Genomic DNA, 27,410 nt, shown 5'->3' on the forward strand with positions numbered 1-27,410 from the left:
TGCAGTCTCTGCTTGAATATTTCTTGTCCAGGAGTCTGTTTTTGTATCAGAAAACAAATACTCCCCATTAGCTGCACTGGCAGCTTTATCTCTCTGTAATAAACAGGCAAGACATATTACACTGAAACAGCATCCAAAGGCCAATGCAAGGACAACACGCACAACAGATGCTCAGTTTTAGGGTTTATTTCATCTGCTAACATTCATCCTTGATCTAGACAAAAAAGCAATTAGATGATTTTTTAAAATTTTATTTTTCTTGTGGAAGAAAAAACCTTTTAACACTTTTTGTAAGATGCTATAAATAAATATATAAAGCTTTAAGTGTTACTCGGCTCAAGTTAAACAGTTGCCTTTTATTTTTTGTTGTTTTTAAGTTCCTGAAGTGAGGGGGAAAGTGCAAACCATACACATTCAGCCCAATAGAATGAGTCCAGCCACAATCACTTTCAGAGAAGCTGAATCTGTCTGATCTACAACATGGAGGATGGAAGGCAGGTGGGGGGGACAGTTGTAGTTTTAAACCCTCAGTCACACAACTCCTAGAGGAACTGCGTTCCTTGGTAAGTTAAGCACACAGGAAAGGGGAGAGGAAGAAAAAGAAAATCCTGCCTGCATTGCCCTCTCCCTGCTCTGTGCAAACTGTGCAGCAGAGAGGAAAGAAGAGACAACATAAGCAAAGTCCCAGATGAATAGAAATGACAATGAAAACCAAAATCAGATAGCTGTGAGGACAGTGAGAAATCCTCTGCCTGTTGTGTGTTTGACTGGCAGACTACACATAAACACAGAGGAACTTCACATTGAGAGAGGATGGGGATTTTGTCTTCTCCTTATGGAAAAAAAGAGATTAAGAGGGGCAATAAAAATAAGTTAAATCATATTCCAATATGTACAAAACAAATCATGCTCAGTAAACCTTTTGAATATAAAATTATTCATTATAGTACAACTCTCTCAATCCAGTCTCCAGAATTGACACCTGGGGGAATTGAACAGGGAAGGGGAATTGTGGGGCTCTGAGGAGACAGACTCATTTGCACATCTTATTTTTTTTTTTTCGGCTTGCATGGCTAAGAATGACAGAGCTGGGACAACATAGGCTTTAACACCCATGTGCTTCTCAGGGCTGCATTCACCTTGGCAGAATTCTTGTGGATGTGGTAAAACAAGCAGCCATGGATAGCTGGGATTGTGTGCCCTGGCTCACCTGAGCTGCTCCTATAAAGGCTTGGAATACTCCTGATCAGGCAGTGAATCCCCTGTTCAATTCTGCCTCTGGAACATGATCTGCTAATATTAGTGAAAGTGAGAACAGGAATAAAGAGAGTAGGCAGCCAGCCCTGTGATTTGAATCCAGCAGTGTCACCCGCATGCCAAGCTGGTGACTACAGCTGGGAATACAGTGTCAAGCACAGTTTGGGTGATGAACTCCTGTCCTGCTACCCCTTTGTTGTAATGACTGGCAAAGTCTGTGGGATAGGAGGGGGTCTGGGTAACTGAACACTAGTGAGACACTGGAGATCTCCTTAAGCCCATGACACGAAGCTCAGTCAGGTCCTGTGCTGTTACCATCACCTTCTGTAGCTGTCCACTGCCCTCTGTGAAGTGACTTGATGGGCTCAGAGGGAAAACCTCCTAACTGTACTGCCACTGGGGAGTCTTGCCTTGGTCATACTCTCAGCAACTGGTCTAACAGGACAGCCCTGGGAGAGAGGATTCAAAGCCTAATTGGAATTTTTCTTATGCTGCTTTCATTGTCATTCTAGTTTTGTAAGCAAGTAAGGGACTGTGGGGTGCAAAAGCATCAGCTGAAGTGCTCCTCATTTATTCCAAAATGTTGGGCATAAAGGGAGAAATTCAGACAAGCCAGAAATTCACACTGATCCTTTGCTGACTTTTCCTTTTTTTTGTTGATGACTTGGAACCCTGTGACAGGCTGGGCTGGCAGCCTCACCAGTCAATCCTGCATTTTGTGACCTGGTACAAGGTGGCACCTGAGTGTCTGGAAAGCAAACTCCTTCAACAGAGCTAATAGGATGAGACAAACCAGCAAGAAAATGTTTTCTTCAGCAACTACACCCACCAAGCAGTGATGTTTACACTGTTCAGGTGACTAAAAGCAAATTTCTTAGCCCTAAGAAGTCACCAAGTCTCTAAGAAGCAAGTCCAGTCTTGCACCTGCCTGCACTGCTCCCAGCACTCTCCTAACCAGACCATGATGAACTGACAGACCCCCTGAAGAAACACTTCAGATACTGAAGAAGGTCTTGGTGTGTCTGGAAGTCACAGGAAAAAACATTTTGGAAGAAAGGGGCAGATATTGAATAAGAATCTACTATCTGGCCACTACTTCTGCCAGAGTGCCTTAAAGCCATTGCTCTCCATTCATTTTTAAAACTACACACACACTTTTCATGTTATTGTAGCATCAAAATATCAGTCCTAAAAAGAAAAGAAATAGTACCACTTCAAAGTGTGGTACGTAGAAATCACAAAAAACTACATTCACATTATGTTAAAAAAGTTCCCTTGCACCCACTAAAGGAAGAAGATAGTGCCAGGTATGTCCTGCAACCCATGTTCTGGTACACAGCACTTCAAATAAATTAACACATGGCTTACAGCCAGAAGCAGACCAGCACAGCAGCCAGGGTGAGGGATGGCTTTTGGGTGATTCTGTTCACTCCCATTACTCAGAATCTGTTTCAAAGTGCCCTATACTTTTCATACCTTGGAGTACCCTTTTAGAGTCCGTAAATTTGTTACTCCCACTGTAGAGGTGGAAAAACTGAGGCGTTTCCTGGGTGCAGGATTTAAATCTAGAAACTTCTGCCTCAGTACTAAGTGAGGTCAGCCCTCCTTTTGTGGTTGAAAAGAAACTGTTAACCAAAGACAGTTTTCAATATAATTTCATTTCTTCTGCTTGTTAATGCAATACATTACAAAGAAAATGCTGGAACAAGGTATTTTACTGACATGCTTCTAAGGTCAGAAGCTGCTTCTGATTTAGACAACCCTGCAGACAGATTCATTAACATCCAGCTGGTTACTCAGAGCCTGTAACACAGGAATAGCTCAGGCAGACACAGCCTAATCACAATACTGGTCTGAATCACACACAGCCCCAGCAGTGCGACACAAACATGGATTAGCTGCAGGAGCCACTTGTGCGTTATGGATCCATGGCACAGGACACACCCTGAAAGCTTTTGGGGAAAGGTGAGAACTGTGCATGTACAATAGTTGCTTTTTTTATCTCTGGTGTGCTGGTTTTGTGGGTAAACAGCCTGTGAAGCTGCATTTTTAGAATACAGTTTTGGAATTCGGAGATGAGCAAATGCACTTGTAACACCTTCTCTGTCCCCAAGCCAACCACCAAATGCTGCTTCATTTTGCTTCCCAATTTTCATCCAGGAGGAAATGCTTATGGCCAGATTACACTTTTTTTGGGAAGAGGAGCCATTCTGTGGCAGAAGCACTGACACAGCCTCAAAGACATGGACACCACCAGCACATACTGGTACCAGCCAAGTGTGTGGGTGACAATGTCCTGCTGTGCCTGCAGACAGGTGTGTGCTGTGCACTTTGCACCAGCAGGATGCAGACCTGACCAAAATTCACCTGCAATCCACAGGAAGGACATCCTCTGACTCTGGTGGGCTTTGGCTCAGGGCTGTAAGAGGATTGTATTTGAGCCCTAAGTGCTCTTTGTATTTTCTCAAGTTTTTAGTTGTCTTTGCTCTTCAGGAGGAGAATGTCTCCAAAAGCAAGGTGTATGCCCCAGGGTGTGCACAGGAGAATAAAGAAACCCCTCCTTTGCAAAAACTCAGTCTGAACTTGAAACTGCTGGAAACAGCACACAGAGGCAGAGAAAGAATTAAAATACAAACCAAGCAGCACATCAGTGGATTTGTGTGATGGGAAAGGGATGCTATAAAAATGACATGCTAAAGTTGAGTGCATCAGCTCTCTGCCTCTCCTCCAGTGATTTCAATGTCATATTTGATTTGCAGTTAACGTGGCCTTTGAAAATCAAATCATATTCCACTTGGTTCAGCATTTACCCTAAACAATGGCTGGTTCAGGTCTTACAGGCTGAGTAATAATGGAGGGAGACATGAACCAGGCGAAAACTACTTCATTTCCAAGCTTCCAGCCAAACAAAGAAGTGCTTGCAACAGCAAAAAAATAAGCCATATTTTAATTTGGTGAGTGGGAAGAGGAATTAGAGAAGTCATTGTTGTTCTGTGACACACAAGTCAGTAAGCAGAACCTGGTTAGACTGTCCCCACACTGGAGGATTAAACTTACATGAGGCCCTAAAAACCAGCATTGAAAGAGAAAGACTTCTGCTTTGAGAGTGGTCTGAGACTAAAAAAACACTATCCATGATTCCCCTTTACACTTTTATGAACACAGCTTGTTCATTTAAAGTAAGGGCTGCAGAACAGGCACCCAGCCAAAAGACAATGTGCACTGTCTCATAATTAATTCAGACCCATAGTCAGAAATTTTCACAGCTCTGGAAGAGAGCCCCATCCTGTTCCCACTTAAATCAGTTCTAGTAACTTCACTGGAAGCAGGCTGATGCCCATTACCTCTTGATAAAAGCAAGTAAAAATAACTGAAATAATACAGCTAGAGTACGTCTGTATGCTTATTCTGGGTCACTATTTCACATAGCAACAAACAAAACAAAATCACCCCCTTGCCACATTCCCATTAATGACTTCTCATTTGCAGGGTCTGAATTTTGTGCAGATTTATAAAGGACTATTTAAATATTTCTTAATTTTTTTTTGAGTACGTAGGATAGGGTTTTTGTGTGCTGTTAACACACAGTACTGATAGTGGCTTGCATGGTAGTGGTGTAAGCTGACAGGATAACATGTGAGTTAAGGTTTGAGTCTGTATTGGCTTTTAACTTGTTTTGGGACCTGTCTGGGAAACAGACCTGGGAGTTTTGTGTACGAATTCCCTATTATTTTTGTGATGAAGCTACATGTGTATATGTGATACCACTGCAATGAATCAGAACCATGGTGCTAAGTACATTTCCCAGGCCACAGTCAATTTGCTTTAATGTTTCTCATCCTCTGACTGGTTTTCTTCTTTTTTTTTTTTTTTTCTTTATGGTGCTCTACTTTCTGGTAGTGGCTGCCAGCTGAAATGCTGTGACTGCCTGTGTGCTCAGATCGCAGCCTGACAGGATGACCCATCCTCAACTTAGTCACCATTAACAGTTACTGACAAACAGTGCAATTCTCATCCCACCTCCCCATAACAGAAAACCTCAGTTTCCTTGGTTTTTAATTATGCATCTTTAGATCATTTCGCTCAGGGGATAAACAGATTTTTAAAAATCCTACTTCAGCCATTTGTGTTAAAATTGCAAGGATAAGAGACATTCTTCTGGATTTGGCCTTATGAGTGGGTACCTGCACTTGTGCATTTTTTATCTCTGCATTAGAATGTTGACCTCTTTTTTATTTTTATGTATTTATTGGTTTTTTTTAAGAATCTCATTGGTCTTGTAAGAAACAGTAAAAAGACCCTATGCTTAAGGAAGCAATCTATCTTCTGTTTTACAGACTTCTTTTTAAATAAAATATTTTTTGTCTTTTTTTTTCTTGTTTTTGTTTTTTTTTTCTGTAATTTTACTTCCACAACCTCTTAATATGGAAACCCTAGAACGTCATTAATACAAAAGTCTGCCTAGGCTACCACTTCTCTATAATATGGCTCATGTAGTCCTCAGTGGGCAAACGTCCTTGCTCCTCGGTCTCTTCCTTGGGAAGCGCTTCGTTGGAGCGGTGGAGGAGCCTCTCCTCCCGGTTCTTTATCCTCTGCTCCATCCTCTCCAGCTGCCTTTTGTACTGGTAGCGCTGTTGGAAGAGGTCCTTTGCATAGTCATAGAGCTGCATGTCCAAGTCATTGAGCTCCTCAATCCTGCGGATGGTGTCGTTGTCCACCTCCACCCCGCCCGCCCGCGTGCTGTTGTACTGCATGAAGGGCCGGATGAACTTCAGGTTGAAAGTCCTCTCAAACAGGTACTGAGTCTTTCTCTGGAACTCTGTCAGGCCGAAGAAAGCCATGTCTTTGAGGTTTTTTTTGGCGCTTTCCAGCAGGATCTGCGCCCGCTTGTTCTCCGGGATGAAGGACATGTTGTAGCAGCCCACCAAGCTCAAGTCGGCCAACATCCTCACCTGGCGGTTGTTGGCCAAGTTGTAGGGGCAGTCCATGAACTCCTGCAGCGTGCAGCCCGACCAGTCCGTGCCCTCATAGCACGAGGGCAGCTCTTCAGGAGTTGGTGTCCTGCCATCACACATGTGCAAGGAGGTCTTCCAAGTAGCTCCTCGCTGGACGTGACGCCATTCGCTGAGGTAACGAGACACGGGGTCTCTCAGCAGTGTGATGTAGTAAAATTTTCTACAAGGAGAAGAGAAAACAGAATAAATATTCTGCTAACAACAGGAGAGATGCTAGGAAAGCAGACATCTAGTTCAGATAGCAAAAACCTAAGACTAAATCAACATCACATCATCCATTCCACTGTTCTGGTGGGTTATCTTTTTTCTTGCAATATCTCAAGCAAAACAGTTTGTGCAACATTAGACCTGTGTTTCTCTTTCTCATTTTAGCCTTGCCAGGTAGTAGCACCTTCACCAGGATGTCCATTCCCAGCAAGAGACCACAAATTCAGAACAAATCACCAGGACTGAACCTGTCTACTGACTCCAGAGAGCAGCTGTGGCTCCTGGCAGTGCCTGGCCTTTCCCACCAGGTACTGTGTGCCCATTGTGTCAGCCAGGATCTGCTCTGAAGGACAGCCCAGCAGCCCCTCTGTCTGTGAGCTGGGCCTGTCTCACTTCCACTCCATGCAGATGCTGACCAGGACACCCACTGCTTGATTGATCTGGCTGCCGAGCTGAAATCTGGGAGTCTGCAGTGAGTAGCAGGATAAAACCACAGGAACATAAATGAAAAACAATGGGAAATTTGGAATGCAATATGCTTTGCAGGAAGAGAAGGCTGAGCTGACAACCAGCAATAATTTATTCCCATTTCAGTCAACCTGGTATTAAATCAAACAAACTTCAGACACACTTTTGACATAAGACTAAATAGAAGGGAAAAGCAAGGCAGCCAGGAAGAACACACATAATGACATGGGGCATTCTTACTCTTCTAAGTATAATGAACTCCCCAACAATACAAGCTGTCCCTAGAACTGAAAACATGACAGCTGTCTCTAACAGAGACCCTCTGGCTTCAGCCCATGAAGTTCTGGGATTGACAGAGATGGCAGCCTGTAACAGCCCTCTCCACACAGAGGAAAATGGGCCTTTTCTTCCCTAACTGCCAGCAGCGTGGGACTGAGGGGTCTTTGTGTGTCTAGAAGGAGGAAATACCTTCTCTGGTTCCTAAAGCTGGCATGTTCTTGCAGGGCATGGGGCTGTGTGACACTGTGCACACACAGAAGAACCTGGCTTTGGCAGGGAACACACAAACACAGCTGGAAGTGTTTCACACAGGGGTGCTGGTGGATTCATGTCCCAATCAGAAATGCATCTCCAGAATGCTGCTAGGAGTCATTGTCATGGTTCAGGAACACTGAATGGAATGGCCATTGAGATGGCAGTGAACAGTTTTCTGAGGAAAAAAATAGTAAAAGTATTCTGTTTTGGCTAATTTTAACACACTCATGTTCTCCTAGCACCTTCACTATTATTCTTCCTAGCAGTAACTTAAATTTCTGCAATAAGAGCAATTTAATTTTAAAATAACAGATCAAAGCCATTGCCCAGGAAGTCTCATATTAAGCAATGTTTGCTTTCCTAACTCATTATAAACTTGCTGAAGGGCTGTTGCAAAGCAGTCAATTTGGGTCTTTCCAACAATGGCAATGGGTGTCCAGTCCAGCTCCAATTCCTCTCCTGTTTTCTGCCTTTGTAACTAAGGCTGGTACAGGCATTTGTTATTTTTGGAAACTATTCCCTCACTCTTCAATTGCAAGGGTATCTTGCTGTCTAGTAATACTGTCCAGTACTATCTGTGTACAGAGAGAGGGGATGAAAAGGGGAGCAGATACTTTCCTTCAGTCCACCTCTTTTTCCTTCCTTTACCTTGCAGCCTATAGTGATTCCACTGCCCTGGCTGAGAATGAGGCAGCTGTAATTTATACAGACTAAGCTAAGAAACCTCCAGTAGATGGGATAAAATACAGCAGTGGAAAGAAAAGGAAAGCAGTGATGAATGCCAGATGTTCCATGACAGCCATTGGTGCTAAACACTATCAGCAGCTTTTGACTTGTGAACTGCAGTGGACTTTTTATTTTCACCAATGTAATCCAAAGGTTGCATTTTTCACTGAGCAGGTCAAAGCCATTTATTATCCTGTGGCTACAGAAGCAACTAGAAGGTTGCTTCTCCCTGATCCCTAAGATCAGGGATTCATTTGTGTGTGAGGTATCCAGAGACAAAGGAGGAGCTGATCCCTGTCCAAAAACACCACCTACACAAGTAAGGATGGGGAAAAAAGGGAAGAATTGGTATCTGCATTTGTCAGACAAAGGAACCACAAATATTAAATGATGTGCATAAAGTCAAATACAAGTGTCAGAGTTGGCATGAATCTGATTCCTGCAAGCCTGAGTCCAGCTTATCTTCTCTCTCTCTGTTTACACTTTATGAGACTGTTAGTAAATCAGATTAATAAACATCATGCAAAGCTTCTGGAGTCCATTGAAACAGAGACATTGAACAGGACATGGATTGGAAAAAAATTAAGGAGCGAGTGCTTCTTTCTTCACACCTGCTCTATTACCTTAATTAATGTAACACCCTGGTAAATATTTTATCACGAGTGATCTTTCTTAAAGATTCATCTCAATGAATAGAAAGAGCAGAAAAGTAAGTTACTGTTTTGGAAATTCTGCTGAATCCAATTTGCCCCTTTCCAGGTCTGTCACATAGAAAAGTGCTTGCTGGTAAAAGCTTGCCTCCTAACACAGAAATCAGATTTATCTTTGGAAACTGGAACCAGGCCCCTGGAAGTACTTATGGAAGCTGCCCCAATGGGGCATAAATAATAATTAAATAAAACCAAACCCAAAACCAACCAAACAGAAAAAACCCTAACAAACAAAACTAAAACAGATACTTTAAAACAAAAGGATAGTTTCAACTGCCTAAATTCAGATGCATATGGACATAGTGAAAGTTATGCTCCCAAATTTGTATTTAGCTTTCTAGAAAGGTATTAATTTCCAAGGAGCAGATTCCCTCAGCCCTCAGACAAGTGAGCAGTACACCTTCCAAGAGACTGAGACCTCAGGAGCCAGAGAGGTGAGCCACTTGGATATCAGAGAGATGACTGAGCAGGTGTTCAGCCAAGGCATTTAACATACTGAAGTTTCTGTTCTTGAAGTGTAACTTGGGCTTGCCTTTAAGCTTAGAGAAAAACTAGATAAATGTAAAGCATTGTCCATTAGCACTGAGACAGTGAGAAGGCTGGGGGAATTCTGTTCCAGCATGGCTGAGAACACAGGCAATGCCACTTGTTAACAGTGGCTTGAACACGACCAGCACTTTTTTTTTTTTTTTTTTTTTTTAAATCAGAGCTAAAATAAACCCATAAACCCCACACAGCTGTGAGTGCCCTTCATTCAGCATGGTGTCCCAGACAGCCACTTAACTTTGGTGTTCCTAAAAGCTCATTTCAGAAGTGTGGTCTTCTCCTAGCCCAGATGGTTCCACTCAATAGTGCCTCATAAAAAGCCCAAGCAGCCCCACTTTGGTCATGCAGTGTCACATCTCACTGATCTTTCTGGATTTAACAAGCTTGAGTAAGAGAAATGGATGCTGGAGTTATAATACAGATTTTTCTTCCCACATGAAGCTGAGCACAACAGCATTACTGCTCTTGGAGGCTCCTCTTCTACACACCCATGGGGCTGTGAACCCCAAGGGCACAAAGACAGGCAGAAGACAAAGTCACACCTCTGCCCTTTCTTGCATTGCTGCTCCTGGCAGTGCCAACATGAAAATCCACCTGAAGTTCTCTGAGGCATTTGCAGAATTGCAACTCAAACCTGCATGCAAGCTGCAGAGTGTCCAAGGAAGGAATTCCGAGCATATTTATTAAACAGAACAGAATAAAAGAATGTTTTTGATCAACAACCCTATACCTGAACTAAAGTTTCAGGAAGAACAAAATCCAGTTTTAGAAAGGAAGGCCAATCTTGTGGTCATAACACACAAATTAATTCAGGAAACTTCACTTTAAGTGCCCATTCTGTCAAAATTAGCCAGCTTGCCCCAGACAAATCTCCCTCTCCCTGCCTCTGTTTCCCATGTGTGAAGGGCTGACAATGTCTCCTTTGTCTGTTTTGGAAATTCAAAACATAACATCTTTTGGAGCAGGAGCCAGTCTCCTGGCATGATTATGCAAAGCCCCTGTTTCAGCATGGATTGAGGTCAGAGGACAGTAGTTAACTGCAGGAATATTTTCATGACACAGGCGTCAGAGGCACCACTGCCCCACAGGATTCCCACCCAGATCTCTCCTTCCCATTCTGACATAGCAGCACAAAGCAGTCTTAGTTTTGCCAGCAGAATTTTGGGGTTTAAAAAAATTAACCAGGGCCATGCTGCAAATGCAGTCACTGAGCAGCCCAGGGTTAAAAATAACCCTTTCTTGCATGGCTGAGACTGCCATTTAGCAATGTTCTGTCTTAGTTCCTGTCAGCAGGTTCCTCAGCTAATGAAGGGGAAATGAAACCCTTCTTCCTCTAAAAACTCAATTCCTTCTCTTTTGCTAATAACCAGTCAAGATTATTCTGGTAAAGTGACAGATTCTAAATATGATGCTATCATTTCTCTTCAGTTCATTTCCACTCTTTTCTACATGCCAATGCATCCTTCTTACTGCTGCTGGTCTCTAAATTCTGCCAAGAACTGCTTATTTGACTGTGCAATTCCCTATTCTTTCCTGTGCTTAAAAGCTTCCTCCCACATAGCCAATTTTTTTAAAAAATTAATTTTTACAAGTTCTTTACTGAGCTTTCAAGCATTCCTCACAGGAAAAGCATAATATTTAACAAGTCCCTTTTTGACTACTGTGGTGGCCTTCCATCAGATAAAGAACAAAATACAGCTAGCCACTTGCAATCATAAATGCCTCATCTGCCTGCCGGGAGGGGGAAGGGGAAGGAAGCTGCATAGGTCAGCTTCAGCCATATAACCTCAATCTGTCAAAGCAACATTCCCTCAGGCTACAATTCTCCTACAGCTAAAAAGAAAGAAAAAAAAAATGTAAAAAAGTCATTCTGTGTCTTTGCTGAATTAACTGAGCAGGGGGTCTGCCATCTTGCAATAATGAGGAATACTGTGTTTTGTTTAAAGATGTAGCAATGTCAAATTTGTGGCTGATTTAAGACATCCTTGTAAGTCAAACCCATATACTGTGCACTCCATACATCCTTGGCGAGGGTCCTTTTTCCATTTATGCTGCCTCTCACTGTAAGTAATTTATCACTGAAACAACCACGGATTTTGCCTCCCAGCAGTGAAATGCACTCGGGCAGCTGCCCTGCTCTTAGTCTGCAGGGACCAAGGGAAGGAGAACCAGAGCACTCAGCACCCCCTAAACCACCTAAACCTGCCCTTGGCTGGAACACTGAAGGGAATTGCCAGGTAAGGGTTATCGCCATTTAAAATGAGCAGGGTATCCTCAAGGAACAGGCCCAGCAGGGACCTTCAAGTAAGTAATAAGTATAGGTGAGTCATGATGGATGAACTGAGAAAGGGGCACAGAGCTGTGCCAAGGGACACTTATATTGGACATTAGGAGGAATTTTTACTCAGAAAGGGGCATTGGATATGGGAATGGTCTGCCCCGGGGGGGCGCTGGTGGAGTCAGCACTGTGGAAGGTGTTCAAGGCAAGCCGGGGTGCAGCACTCATGGCTCTGCTCTGCTTGCCAGGGTGGCCATGGCTCACAGGGCAGAGTCGGTGATGTCCCACAGCTCTGCCAAGGCAGGGCATTCTGTGATTCTGTGACATCACAGCCTCTGGGGACAGCACCGTGGCTGGCAACAGTCCCCAGCTGTCACCGTGGCCCCAGAGCCTGGGCAGACTTCATTGAGGAGAGATGCCCAGAGCTGGTGTGGTGCTGGAGCTCCTCACCCAGAGCACCATGGCTTGCCAGGGCTTCTCATTCCTGCTCCAGTCCTGCCTGCTGCTGCTCCTGGTCTGTCCCCTCGACCCTTCCAGCAAACCTGAGAGGGACATGGGCACCTTGGGGCTGCTCCCCGAGGAGCTGGAGGACATGGACCTTGAGCCGGCTCCGTGGCTGGACTTGGCCCTGGTGTCCTGGACAGTCTGCCTGGCGGTCCTGCTGATGGCAGGCCTTGTCCTGGGACGGCGCCTTGGCATAAAGCTCTGGAGATGGTGGAGAGAGGTGAGGGAGGGGGCTCAGGCAGGCAGGATGGGGCAGCCCCATGGCAGAGGGGCTGAGCCCCAGGGACAGCAGCAGGCAGAGGTGGCCGGAGCTGCTGCAGCCTCTGCCTGGGGCAGCCCAGCCAGGCCCATGTCTGTGCCAGAGGCCAAAGGCAGCCCCCCGGGCCTGGGCCCTGCTCTGCCCCTTCCAGCAGGATGGATCCCTGTGCTTTGCCTTGCAGAAGCGCCAGAGCCCCGGGGCCTGTGCAGGCCCGTGCTGCTGCCAGGGAGAAAGGTGCCCAAGGAGGCTGATACAGCTCCTGAGGCACAACCGGGCCCTGCTGCGGCTCTGCCTCCGCTACAGCCGCCAGGAGAGGCCCAGGACCAAGAGAGCAGCCAAAGGGGCCCTGTGGAAGAGGAGGAGGCTCTAAGTCTCCCCTCGGTGCTGACCTCCAGCTCCAGCATTGCAGGGAATGTGTGACCAGTGCCCAGCCAGGGCACTGTGACATTCCCCACCTTAGGATTTTTAGAACCCCCCATCCTCAGTTGTAGTATTCCCTATTTCTCTTTAGGAGAAGTTAACATTTCCCTTAGTGTTCCAGCTGTAGAAGTTTAAGTATTTTAGGCCTAAGGTTGTTACCCCGTAGTTTTTTAGTCACCCCGTATTGTAGTTTTTCAAAGTTGTCAAGTTAATAAAGTTCATGTTTTCTGCACAAAGAGACTTGCTTTCACTGGGACAGCTGTTAGTGAAAATCTGGGGTATAACCTATAAAAAATGGCAACGTGCACAACTGTTCCTTTCCCCAGTGGGCACATTCAAACACTCCTTTGAATGGCCACAAAGTTGAGCAGCCTCATTGCACAGCCCCTTCTCCCATGTACAGGCCAGTGACCAAGGAGGCAGTGCCAGCCTTCTCAGGGATGGGCAAGGACAGGAGAGAGCAGATGGCAAAAGGGTCAGAAACTGTGTCAAGGGAGGCTTATATTGGATATTGGATATTGGACATTAGGAAGAATTTTTACTCGGAAAGGGGCATTGGATATGGGAATGGTCTGCCCCGGGGGCGCTGGTGGAGTCAGCACTGTGGAAGGTGTTCAAGGCAAGCCGGGGTGCAGCACTCATGGCTCTGCTCTGCTTGCCAGGGTGGCCATGGCTCACAGGGCGGAGTCGGTGATGTCCCACAGCTCTGCCAAGGCAGGGCATTCTGTGATTCTGTGACATCACAGCCTCTGGGGACAGCACCGTGGCTGGCAACAGTCCCCAGCTGTCACCGTGGCCCCAGAGCCTGGGCAGACTTCATTGAGGAGAGATGCCCAGAGCTGGTGTGGTGCTGGAGCTCCTCACCCAGAGCACCATGGCTTGCCAGGGCTTCTCATTCCTGCTCCAGTCCTGCCTGCTGCTGCTCCTGGTCTGTCCCCTCGACCCTTCCAGCAAACCTGAGAGGGACATGGGCACCTTGGGGCTGCTCCCCGAGGAGCTGGAGGACATGGACCTTGAGCCGGCTCCGTGGCTGGACTTGGCCCTGGTGTCCTGGACAGTCTGCCTGGCGGTGCTGCTGATGGCAGGCCTTGTCCTGGGACGGCACCTTGGCATAAAGCTCTGGAGAGGGTGGAGGAGAGAGGTGAGGGAGGGGGCTCAGGCAGGCAGGACGGGGCAGCCCCATGGCAGAGGGGGCTGAGCCCCAGGGACAGCAGCAGGCAGAGGTGGCCGGAGCTGCTGCAGCCTCTGCCCGGGGCAGTCCAGCCAGGCCCGTGCCTGTGCCAGAGGCCAAAGGCAGCCCCCCGGGCCTGGGCCCTGCTCTGCCCCTTCCAGCAGGATGGATCCCTGTGCTTTGCCTTGCAGAAGCACCAGAGCCCCGGGGCCTGTGCAGGCCCGTGCTGCTGCCAGGGAGAAAGGTGCCCAAGGAGGCTGATACAGCTCCTGAGGCACAACCGGGCCCTGCTGCGGCTCTGCCTCCGCTACAGCCGCCAGGAGAGGCCCAGGACCAAGAGAGCAGCCAAAGGGGCCCTGTGGAAGAGGAGGAGGCTCTAAGTCTCCCCTCGGTGCTGACCTCCAGCTCCAGCATTGCGGGGAATGTGTGACCAGTGCCCAGCCGGGGCACTGTGACATTCCCCACCTTAGGATTTTTAGGACCCCCCATCCTTAGTTGTAGTATTCCCTATTTCTCTTTAGGAGAAGTTAACATTTCCCTTAGTGTTCCAGCTGTAGAAGTTTAAGTATTTTAGGCCTAAGGTTGTTACCCCGTAGTCTTTTAGTCACCCCGTATTGTAGATTTTCAAAGTTGTCAAGTTAATAAAGTTCATGTTTTCTGCACAAAGAGACTTGCTTTCACTGGGACAGCTGTTAGTGAAAATCTGGGGTATAACCTATAAAAAATGGCAACGTGCACAACTGTTCCTTTCCCCAGTGGGCACATTCAAACACTCCTTTGAATGGCCACAAAGTTGAGCAGCCTCATTGCACAGCCCCTTCTCCCACGTACAGGCCAGTGACCAAGGAGGCAGTGCCAGCCTTCTCAGGGATGGGCAAGGACAGGAGAGAGCAGATGGCAAAAGGGTCAGAAACTGTGTCAAGGGAGGCTTATATTGGACATTAGGAAGAATTTTTACTCGGAAAGGGGCATTGGATATGGGAATGGTCTGCCCCGGGGGCGCTGGTGGAGTCAGCACTGTGGAAGGTGTTCAAGGCAAGCCGGGGTGCAGCACTCATGGCTCTGCTCTGCTTGCCAGGGTGGCCATGGCTCACAGGGCGGAGTCGGTGATGTCCCACAGCTCTGCCAAGGCAGGGCATTCTGTGATTCTGTGACATCACAGCCTCTGGGGACAGCACTGTGGCTGGCAACAGTCCCCAGCTGTCACTGTGGCCCCAGAGCCTGGGCAGACTTCATTGAGGAGAGATGCCCAGAGCTGGTGTGGTGCTGGAGCTCCTCACCCAGAGCACCATGGCTTGCCAGGGCTTCTCATTCCTGCTCCAGTCCTGCCTGCTGCTGCTCCTGGTCTGTCCCCTCGACCCTTCCAGCAAACCTGAGAGGGACATGGGCACCTTGGGGCTGCTCCCCGAGGAGCTGGAGGACATGGACCTTGAGCCGGCTCCGTGGCTGGACTTGGCCCTGGTGTCCTGGACAGTCTGCCTGGCGGTGCTGCTGATGGCAGGCCTTGTCCTGGGACGGTGCCTTGGCATAAAGCTCTGGAGATGGTGGAGGAGAGAGGTGAGGGAGGGGGCTCAGGCAGGCAGGATGGGGCAGCCCCATGGCAGAGGGGCTGAGCCCCAGGGACAGCAGCAGGCAGAGGTGGCCGGAGCTGCTGCAGCCTCTGCCCGGGGCAGTCCAGCCAGGCCCATGTCTGTGCCAGAGGCCAAAGGCAGCCCCCGGGCCTGGGCCCTGCTCTGCCCCTTCCAGCAGGATGGATCCCTGTGCTTTGCCTTGCAGAAGCGCCAGAGCCCCGGGGCCTGTGCAGGCCCGTGCTGCTGCCAGGGAGAAAGGTGCCCAAGGAGGCTGATACAGCTCCTGAGGCACAACCGGGCCCTGCTGCGGCTCTGCCTCCGCTACAGCCGCCAGGAGAGGCCCAGGACCAAGAGAGCAGCCAAAGGGGCCCTGTGGAAGAGGAGGAGGCTCTAAGTCTCCCCTCGGTGCTGACCTCCAGCTCCAGCATTGCGGGGAATGTGTGACCAGTGCCCAGCCGGGGCACTGTGACATTCCCCACCTTAGGATTTTTAGGACCCCCCATCCTTAGTTGTAGTATTCCCTATTTCTCTTTAGGAGAAGTTAACATTTCCCTTAGTGTTCCAGCTGTAGAAGTTTAAGTATTTTAGGCCTAAGGTTGTTACCCCGTAGTCTTTTAGTCACCCTGTATTGTAGATTTTCAAAGTTGTCTAGTTAATAAAGTTCATGTTTTCTGCACAAAGAGACTTGCTTTCACTGGGACAGCTGTTAGAGAAAATCTGGGGTATAACCTATAAAAAATGGCAACGTGCACAACTGTTCCTTTCCACAGGGGGAACACAAACATTCAAACACATTCAAACACTCCTTTGAATGGCCACAAAGTTGAGCAGCCTCATTGCACAGCCCCTTCTCCCACGTACATGCCAGTGACCAAGGAGGCAGTGCCAGCCTTCTCAGAGAGGGGCAAGGACAAGAGAGAGCAGATGCCAAAAAGTGTTGGAAGGTGTGCCAAGGGAGGCTTATATTGGATATTGGATATTGGACATTAGGAAGAATTTTTACTCGGAAAGGGGCATTGGATATGGGAATGGTCTGCCCCGGGGGCGCTGGTGGAGTCAGCACTGTGGAAGGTGTTCAAGGCAAGCCGGGGTGCAGCACTCATGGCTCTGCTCTGCTTGCCAGGGTGGCCATGGCTCACAGGGCAGAGTCGGTGATGTCCCACAGCTCTGCCAAGGCAGGGCATTCTGTGATTCTGTGACATCACAGCCTCTGGGGACAGCACCGTGGCTGGCAACAGTCCCCAGCTGTCACCGTGGCCCCAGAGCCTGGGCAGACTTCATTGAGGAGAGATGCCCAGAGCTGGTGTGGTGCTGGAGCTCCTCACCCAGAGCACCATGGCTTGCCAGGGCTTCTCATTCCTGCTCCAGTCCTGCCTGCTGCTGCTCCTGGTCTGTCCCCTCGACCCTTCCAGCAAACCTGAGAGGGACATGGGCACCTTGGGGCTGCTCCCCGAGGAGCTGGAGGACATGGACCTTGAGCCGGCTCCGTGGCTGGACTTGGCACTGGTGCCATAAAGAACTGATATTGTCATTATGAAATCACCCTGAATGTTATCTACAAATAGTAGGTGTATGAAGAACAGTTTTGCCCTTCTGCATAGAGTATAACCTTCTCCTAGGAATTGAAACTCTGGCTGACTCTCCAGCCACCACTCACTTCAGTTAAAGCTGCCTCCTGGCTTATTTTCTAAACCCATACTTACCACTTTTAAAGCCCAACCTTGAAAAAGACTCCACATATTTCCCTGTTTTCCTCTACAATCAGGTTTCTTGCATAACAAGCACATTCTCAGTTAGAGATTGGAATTTAATATATGTACAATGATTACTTCCTTTGATAGCAAATAGCCCTAATTTTCCCCAGTCTATTTCCTCTCATCTGTTGTTCATTTAGACTCTTCCTGCATTTCACACACAATAAACTCTTCGGTCCTTCAGAAGTCATAGAAACAGAAAGAAAACCCCAAACAAACAAACAAAACAAATGTCTTTTCTGTCCTCTCTGTTTAAATAAAAATTGCAACACAAAATCCCAAAAGCCATGAAACTGAACAGTAATCCTGCAGCTCTCAGACTGGGTAAACACCTAGAGCAGTGATTTTCTCTGCTAGGAAAGGAGGGGGTGTCAGTGCTCACTTTGGGAACCAGGTTTGTTTTGCATAATTGTGTTTGTTTTGCCTGATGCTCTCTGCTCTTGGGACTTGCCTGTATTAAAAGGGAGGACATTTGGAAATGTAGCAACAGCCTCACACAGGCTCTGCTCACCCTCCTCATCCTCACTCAGGGGGCTGATTTCACCATGGGCCAATTCAGAGCAATGCTCAGGCTGCTCCAGGAGGTTGAGGCAGACAAGAAGAACCACACCTCTCTCTTTTCACCCGTGTATTTCATAAAATGTGGGCAACTTGGAATGGTTTGCAGTCCTGGTGATGCAGCCTATCATCACAGCGTGATGATCCCACTGCAGAGCCTGCCTGGAGAGCAGAGCTCCTGTGGGTTGCACCTGTGTGCACCAAACACCACAGGCTGTGTGCAAGCATGACAGAGTCTGACAGTGAAAAAAGAGACTAAGAGTAAGCAGAGCTCAGGCATTTCCCGAGAGAAACACCCATCCCTCCATCCACTTTAAACAATCTTAAACAAAAGCTCCTTCTTGGTGTTTGCAAGCCATGAATGGGCTGAGTCACTGCTTAAAAAACACCAGAGACAGTCAAACACAACTGCAAGGCCTTCTCCAGCCTGGTGGTGAAGAGACCTGAAGACATGAAACCCAGGAAAAGGTCAATCTGTGTGCTTGATCCAGCCACACTGCATCAGGACAGCCTTGATTTTGGGATCTGTAGGAGCAGTAATGCCCTGTGCCTGCACACAGGGTGGCTGCAGCACAGCACGAGGTGTCTCTATTTAAAGCTGGCCTACAAAGAAATGCAGGTCTACAAAACAATAGTTAGAATAGTATTGTGTCTATGTTCCTGGGACAGATATTCCTCTTGAAATATACTGGCAAAGGCAGCAGAGCTGGAGGGGAGGCACAAAGGATGTGCCTCCAAGAGAGGTGAGATCTGGCTTGTCACAAAGTTGGGAGGGCACGTGGATCCTTGACACCCATGTTGGGAGAGGCAGAATGATACAGGCTATTCCAACCTGATTGATGTGTATGGTAATGCAAGGAAGCATTTTATGTCTGGAATCAAATGGAGCATCAAGGTAGCTCTGGCTGGGCATTCATTTCTCTGAAACCATCAGAAATGAACACTTTCAGGACCACTATCTCCATTTATCTCCATAAATGAAATAAGATGCACTTTTACGTCAGATCTCAGTGTTGTGCAAGGCTGGCACTCACTGTGCTCATACTGCACTGTTACACACAGCCCCAGTTCAGATTTGTTAGCAATGCACTAATAGGGTTTACCCAGGAAACAAGTGTGGTCCTATCATCCTCGTGTCTGATGACTTTTTTATATCCAATTAGCAGAATAGACACAGATAATGAGTTTTAACAACATCTCTGCTTTTCATAAAAATTGCACTGCTGTGTAAGCACAAGAATTTCCTGTTGAACTGTCTCTTTGCAAACAAGTTAATGTAAAAAAAGATGCACGGCATACTATGAACCTTAGGAGTGAACTGCCAGCTCATTTTTCAAAATGACAGATATGATGAAAATTGGACAAAGGCTTGGAAAAAACCATAGGGGTCAGGGTGAGGGGAGCAAAAGGGGGTGGAGAGAAAGGCATTCCAGAGCCCTCTGGAGCCTTGGACTCCTCTAGGACCCATTAAAAGCTTATGTTACTTGCACAGTTTATAAACAAGCGCTTTCTTTTGCCAGCATAGCTTTCCTCATGTGAGGAGCTTAGGAAGTGTTGACTGCTGTCTTCTACTGAAGCAAGGCACCAAAAATGACAGCAAGTCACAAATCAAATTGCTTTGATTGAGTACCTTTCCTGAGTTTTGGGAGGCTTGTTGTGATTCCTAAGTGACCTCAGCAAAGCCCCTAATCAATAGCACATCGGAATGCTGACAGATGGCAGAGGGAAGTTTCATTGCCAGAGGGATTACATCAGTGCTGGCAGGGAACAGATGGCAGAAAGGTGGACTGCAACCTGTGCTTATTCTTTGCATTCCTTTGCTTCTATTATTGCCCCTGCTGTCAGCAAGGTAGGAAGTTTCAGGAGGGAAAAACATGGCCATTCTCTGAAAGAAAAATTTTCACTTCCTTCATGTACTGGTTCTGTCACAGAGACTTTCAGTTACATTGATTTTGGCATTACAAAACATAGTAACACATTATACCCATATTTACTATAAAATATTTGCTAGAAGGGTTCTGTATCCTTTTTTTTTTTTTTTTTAGTATCTTCCTGTGTGTGGCCCCCTCAGAACCAAGCAAATAACAAATCAATGCCTAGACTAATGACACATTTGCAGTGAGCCACTGAACTTTTCATCTCTGTGTCAGAGATCAATGTCCACTGGACATGTAGCACAGGATAGCAGTTTTCACCCCACCACGAGATAAGTGGAAAGCATTTGGGGCTTCATTCCAGCTCCAGGGAATAAGTGTTTTCCCCTTAACACACTGCCCATGCAGGCTGCCAAGTCAGGGAGCTTTCTGCTGTGTCACTGGGGCTGAGCTGCACTGGTTCTGCACAGAAATCTGTGCAGCTTCATGCTTTGTCCTGGCAAGAGAGAATGCCAGGGATTTAGCTTCCCCAGGTGTCAAGTTGAATTCAATGAATAAAACAAGTGAATAACTAATAAAGCATTATTTCTGCATCTGATGCCTGCACACTTCAGGATGTAGAATATTGTCAAACAGGAAAAAAGAAATACAGAAGCAAGCTGATATAGAGCAAAGACAAAGCTGAAGTAACTATGCAATATGTAGAGATATTTACTTGAAGCAGCTGTAAATAAAGCAGATAGGCTGGAATTTGCATTTTCTTTTGAACTGCAAGTCAGCTTCTCTCGTGAATCACAGGAGCTCCACTGGCTGTGAGATTCAGAAAAGTTTCAAGGAAAATGTAACAGCAAGACAGACGGGAAATATGGCTCCTGGAAGAAGATTAAATTATAAAAAAAAACTATAGAGGAAGATTAAGGGAGCAAGAGTAGTCAGAGGAGCAGATATTGATTGCTTATGCGGGACAATTGAATTCCTTGGCAAAGGGAGGCAATGTTTGTGTCAGCAGCTGCAGCTACACCACAGCACCCCTGAGCTGCTCCTTGATCAATCCTGCTCCAATCAAAAACTGATGGAGGGCCACTTTTATTGGTCTGAGTAGGAAGACTCTGGAAACAGAATGGAGATGCAGAGGATTTTTAAACTGGACTGACATGTCCTGAACAGACAAGTAAACACTGTAACTTTCAGCCAACATACAGAAACAAGACATTCCAAGGAAGAAAACACAAACAGCGGCAGAACCCATCACTGAAAGCAGGCTCAGTGCAAGGACTGGATTCCAAGGAGCTCTGCAAGCCACACAGGGCTGCCAGGAAAAGGGAACTGCTGCTGCCCTGCAAAGCAATCAGCCTGAGCTGCAGCCTGCCACACACCTCACAGCATCAGCCAGGGGACTGCTCCTAATTCCATTTACCAGCTCCTTAAAATCAGTGCTGGGGGAGGTTCCCACACGGCTTCTTTTCTTGTGAATAGTCTTACTAGTGGCTTACAAAGAGTACCAAAGCTCCCTCTCCTCAATTAACTGACTCTCCCTTGCTCAGGAATAGCAGATGTTGTTAAGCAGCTAAAGAAAATCCTCAAGAAAGCAGAGCTACTAATCAGTCACTTTTATATTTAAGATCACTTGGAGTTGCCACTGTCTTATACTGTTTTCCTAATTAATTGCACTGGAATGCACTTAAGTAAGCCCCAGATCAAAGAATCATATGCAGAGATTGAAATTAATCCCGTCTGTGTTGCTAATGCCTCGGAAATGGATGACTTACTAAAGCATCCAAAATCCTGGGTTTCATGGTTCAAAACTATAGATAGTGTGAGATGCTTTCAAAGGAACAGATTTAAGGATGAAAAGGAAAAAGCTCTCTTCGTTTGCTCGTAAAAGACAATTAAACAAAGGCAATTGTTCAACTAATTTAGTGTGAAGTTTGTGTATCTTAAGTTCCTTATTCTTCACTTTCCTATCACAAGAAATCACAGTTCAGGAGTGTCAATTTTTATTACAGCAAAAACTTCATCATCATTACAGATTTTTTTAATGTGCTTTAATGAAGGGTTGAAATCTTTTCAAAGTAATGATAAATAAAAACGACTGGGGCTGAATATGTCACCAGTTGGTGCAATAAATCACTGTCTCTTCCTGCATGAGTCTCTTTCCCATGATCTAGAATATCATCAAAATGCTTTGATTGATTTACAGTTTAGTAACCCAGCCATCATCATCCATAATTCTGCAATAAACCACACCACTTAATGTAGCTGTTACAGATGTTCAGAAGTTCATTCCCTGCCTTTCAGGAGGAGATATTGACATGGCAGCTGCAGACACCAAGATTAGCTGGGGGAGAAAAATTTGTCTCCGGCACAAGAAAACATCCCATTTCCCTCTAACAATACCCTGTCTTTAAAGCTGAAAGACATGCTGCCAACCTTGAGACATCCAGTTTCAATTATTAAACACCAAATATCTATATGCATACAGCCACCCCCCTCCCAGCTGGCAGGAGTAACAAGCTGCCTGGCTTCTGTCTGAAACACATTATTTCCTGGGAAATCAAGACATTACTAAAAGCTCTATGCAACAAATCCCTCAAAGGGTGTGCAGTGAACAGCAGCTGATCTCAGGCCTCGCCAGCTTCAAGGAGCCCAAGCTGCATTCTGCATGTGGCACTGCCTCCAGTCAGCCCCAAGGAAACAATTGCTGGGATTTTGCACTTAAAGTCACCACCAGAGCCAGGCTGGGCAGGGGGGCTCAGCCCCATGGAGAGAGGGCTGCTCATTATGTTCTCTGTAACCAACAGCAGCCCTGCCCCACAGCACCATGGGACAATGCATGGGTATCATTAGTAATTTTTCACAAATTATTGATCTGAAAACAGTAGGTTGATTCTTGGTTTTGCTTGAGCCTGAAAACAATGCAGAATTAGCTGGCCTGCAATTATCACTTTCCTTAAAACTGCTTTCTAAAGAAAAGGAGAATATGCAACATGCAGAGTACAAAGTGTGGGTATTTCATCCCAAACAGCACGAGTGCTCCCTGCCAGCCTCAGCAGACACTGCTTATTTAAAGCAGGCACACAGACATCCCCAACAGGAATTGTCAGGGTGATGATCTAGCTCACAGAGACAATTTCTCTCCTAAGTGAATCACCATGCTGAGGAAGCTAACAAAGACTGCAAAATTCATTAATTGGAATGGGCTGCTCCAAATCCATCACTGCTCTGTCCTGGCCAGCCAGCATCCTGTCTGTGACAGTGACCTGTCCCTGACACTGCTGAGAGAGGTGCAAGGAACAGCAAAGCTATTTCTAATCACAGGAATCCTCTTTTTCCCCTCAGTTGCACTCACAGGAAGCACAAATCAGCCTCGTGGTTTGGGGCTTCAGATGGACATTTGAGTCTACAAAACTTCAGCAGCCTCAGGACTTCTGTGCCAGGTGATCCCTCAGACCTGTGCACTGTGAGGCTTGAGAGAGTTATGAAATATCAGATGGGTATTTCACAGAGCCAGCACCCCTGCACTGCGAAGAAGGGATATTTTGCCCTGACAAACCTTGGGTTCTTCTAAGGGTGCTTAACGGAATTCCTTGCCCTGTGGTTAGCAGGAGCACTTGTGAATACCAGAAAAGCAGCAATGTGTTAAATGTGATTTTAAAAATCTGATTTTTGATTAATAGATCCTTGAAAGACTTTTTATATTTAAATACAGGCCAACATCATTCCCCCACCTTCATGTGAAGGACTCCAGGGGTGTTCCAGCTGGCCAAAAATCTGCCAAATTCCTCTGCAGCTCTAGTGCAGATAAGTCTAACCACGTACTTAAAAGTGTACGTTGCCATCTCCCAACGCGCTGCTTTCTACTTGAAAAACCCTTCAGCCGGAGGAAGCCACAGAAAGTGCCCAGTGGGGCTATTCCTGCTCCTCTGCAGGCCGGGAATGCCCCGACCCCCCAGCGCAGGGGGAGCCCGGCCGTGCCCCGTTCCCACTAGATGGCACCGGCCTGCCGGGAATGGCTCCGGCGGGGAGGGACCGCTCCTCCCGCCCGCATTTCCCTCCCGTGGGATTTGCCACTGTAAGGCCAGCAGTGCGATCTCATTTAATAGCCGGGAATCGCTCACTGCGGCTGTTTCCCTCTCCGCAGCCATGCCCGTGTGTCACCCCGGAGTGCCGTGAGGTGACCCGGCCGGGAGCCTCCCGCATCCCTGCGGGGACCAGCCGGCACAGGAGCATCATCCTACGGCAACCCCCTGCTTGCACAGCCCTGCTCCCAAAGGCTCTGGAGCACCTTCCCCGGGTGTTTCCATTTCCAGTGTGACAGCTGTGCCCTGTTCACAGCAGTGCTGCACCCTCTGCCTGCGGGGGATGTGGCACTGGGACACACAGCACTGCCCTTGGCCTTGGGCTGCAATTCTGTCCCTACTGAGCCTTTTGCTCATCTCTCTGCTTCAGGCTTGACTGAGAAACACCACCTTTAAAACATTTACACAGGCATTTTCTCCCTCATAAGCTGAAAGAGTTTTGCTGGCATAGCTGTGCTGTGAGAGGTAGATAATGAAAGAACATCGCTGGCCAAATAGGAATGCCAGCAAAAAGTTGTGGGTGGCAATATCTGTGTGGTTGTGGGTATGGCTTATTCTGTCCAGGGGAAATGGGGTAAATTATGGAGCAGAGGATCCTTGCCAGTGTGAGCTCCTTCCCAAAAAGGGTTTTATCATCACAGCTCCACTGAAATAAGCAGAGCCTGAATGCAGCCATGTGCTCAGTCTCCCGGTAAGAACAATTATCACGGAGAAAAACTTCCTCGTGTTTGGTAAATTTTGAAGTAAGTGTGTGGCAATCCACATCCCTGGAGCCTGCTGTGCTAAGTCTCTGCCCACTGGGGTCTGCTGGGCTGGGGCCATTAGCTCTTTCAGACACTCTGGCAAACTGCTGAGCTTGAAGAGCTTTTCAGGCACCACCAATCTGGGGTGAATGAGAACTGGTGATCTTGTTCTATGAGGCTCCATATCTTACAGCTTTGAGTCATTCAGTCCCCTGCCTGTCTCTTCACATAATAATTTATCTTTTCTTTGAATATTTTGCCAATGGGAGCTGGAAGGTAGCAGGAACATTGCAATCCATTTCTTTCAATACTCTGGGGGATCTCAGCTTGGTGTATTGCATTTTTTTTTCATCCTAAAGAGAGGATGTATGCAAAAGCAAGAGATCTGGAAAGCTTTCAGCATCACAGAACTGCCAGCACTGCTTCCTTTGTCTGCTCCATTTAACCTGGTGATGTTTTTTTATTATCAGTTAGCTCAAACACTAGAAACACTCTCAGTCACCAGTGGGCCACAAATACTGGGCTTCAAACTTCCCTTGTTAATCTTTCTGAAAGCTGGGCTGATGCTTGTGCATCCTGTTATTCCAGTCAGCCCAGAGACAAGTGCCAGACCTGGCACAAAAGGTTTCTATCAGAGGTAAATTCCAAAGGTGAATTCCAAAGGTAAATTCCTCCCACTCCATGCCCAGGCTTGGTGTACCTGTTACTACATGTGTGTGCTCCTTGTGCCAGACACAGCAAAGGCAGAAGCAGCTGTGGAGAAGGACAGAAGGGGGATTGCTAATGCAGAAAATGATATAGTGAAATAATTAACACAGAAAAGATGCACAATGTTCACTCTGGAAAGACAAGGTGTTCCTTCTGGAGAATTCAGTGCAGGGAGGAACAGCAGTGACAGATTTGAAAATGATTTAGAAAAAAAAAAGGAAAAAGAAATCCAATCACATCCTCTATATTTAAAAATTAAAAAGACTACCAGATGCAATTACATTCATGATTAAAAGATCTAACAGAAGCATATTTAAATTCATTAACTTAGTCCACACTTTCCTGCCTCAGGAGACTAGCTGCTCCTGGAATACAGGGCACCAAAATACAAACTACATCTTGCTTGTATTTGATCAAAACCTTTTCGAAGTTCCAATGATCTGGCTGTTAACATCTCTTAGGTGATAATTAGGCTCTTGGGGCAGCAAACATTGTTTGGGAAAGAAAGTGCACAGTGGAAACATAAGTAATGGAGCTTTCTGCCTGGTGAGGCGTCAGTTATCCCACTGTATAAAAAAAGGCACCAAGGGCAAAATGAGACCATTTTCAAACAGAGCCTCATTTTCTCTGTGTATAGCAGCAATCAGCAGATGCTTTGCCTCTGTGTAAACTGTTTACTTTAGGTTTTGCTCATTTCTTGCAACATGTTTTAATCAAGAGATTTCAGCCCTTGCACACTGTGGCTCACATGCACAGCTCTCCTCTGGAAAACAGATGCTGCATGATTTTTCCATCACTGCTTGACAGACGTTTGGTAGCAGGTACCAGCTGGGGCTGAGCAGGTACTTCTCCCAATTCCTGTCCTCTCAAGTCCTGTCTCTCTGCTCAGGGGATGCTCCAGGGCCTCTGGATGAGCTTCAGGGCATTTTCAGAACCAGAATCTCCTTGTGGGATGATGTCTGTTATCAAACATGTGCATACATGTGATATTCTCTGTCCCAGGAGGACACTAAATTAACAGCAGAGGCACTGACTTATTTCCTTTCTCTTACTGCCAAGGGACCCATTTCCCTCTGATGGGACAGGAAGAGGCTTAATTAAAGACAACTGGGAATTTCTGTTTCTGTTGCATCTGACAGGTATCTGTCCTTCTCAAGCCTCCCTCCAGGTGCTATCCCTGGTTTTGGTCTCCTCCATCCTGCAAGGCTCACCTCCTCTGGATAATGACCCTTCCTTCTCAAGAGATCCTTTAAATATTTCTGACAGCTGGAGGCTCTGCTGTCCTTCCTGCACAGTCCTCTGTAATCAAGCACAGGAACATCAAAAGACAGAATTGCTCTATCAGACGAGACAGCTACGCCTGAATCTGAACTTTGAGTTCAGATATTTTCAGGACCCACTTCAGGATTTTCCTCTTGTCAGTTAGTTATGATCCATGGCAGAGATGTCTGCACCATGGAATGGCCTGCTCCCCTTCCTCTGAGAAGCATTTAGTGCCCTTGGAAAGTTGCAGCATTGCTGAAGAGCTGTAATTCAGCTTGAAACCAGCAGATTTAGACCCCAGCCTTTGATGTCTTGATGTCAAATGCAAAGGAAGATTCCCTTTATTGCTGTATTTTTTGGGACAAGCCTCCATACTGCTCCAGAAGTCCAAAAAGTACGTGCTCAAGTCCATTACAAAGTGAGATCACTTTCCTGAATGGGAAGCTGGAATTCAATCTGAGCTGAAGTTATTTACAGCAAAACTCCAACATATATAATGCAATACCTGTGCTTGTGCATGTAACCTTGAAAATAATGATATTTGGTTTTGTGAGGAATTGACATGAAATCATGAATGTTTTCTCCTCTTTCTTGAGCATTCAGTCTCAGAGAAAATGGAGATTATTTCCATAGAAGAGCAAAATGCCCATTATCACCATGAACACACAGAACTTTACAGATGGGGCTTTCTGATGGCACTTATAGAAATTGGGTGCCAAAGTCCCATATCCAGCACTGTGCCTTGATCTCATCATCAAGGAGTCT

The 27,410-nt window shown here is 46.6% G+C and overlaps 1 protein-coding gene across 1 annotated transcript in view; it reads right to left on the reverse strand.

Annotated features, from left to right (window-relative positions):
• Window positions 1-264: 264 nt before the first annotated feature.
• HS6ST1 (heparan sulfate 6-O-sulfotransferase 1) overlaps window positions 265-27,410 on the reverse strand; it is a 197,603-nt gene continuing 170,457 nt past the window's right edge. Inside the window, exon 2 of the mRNA XM_083868609.1 lies at window positions 265-6,432. Coding sequence (XP_083724735.1) covers window positions 5,724-6,432 — 709 coding nt within the window. The 3' untranslated portion in view covers window positions 265-5,723. The remainder of the gene's footprint in view (window positions 6,433-27,410) is intronic.

This window comes from Zosterops lateralis, assembly GCF_965231275.1.
Source record: "Zosterops lateralis genome assembly, chromosome: 10".
NCBI lineage: Eukaryota > Metazoa > Chordata > Aves > Passeriformes > Zosteropidae > Zosterops > Zosterops lateralis.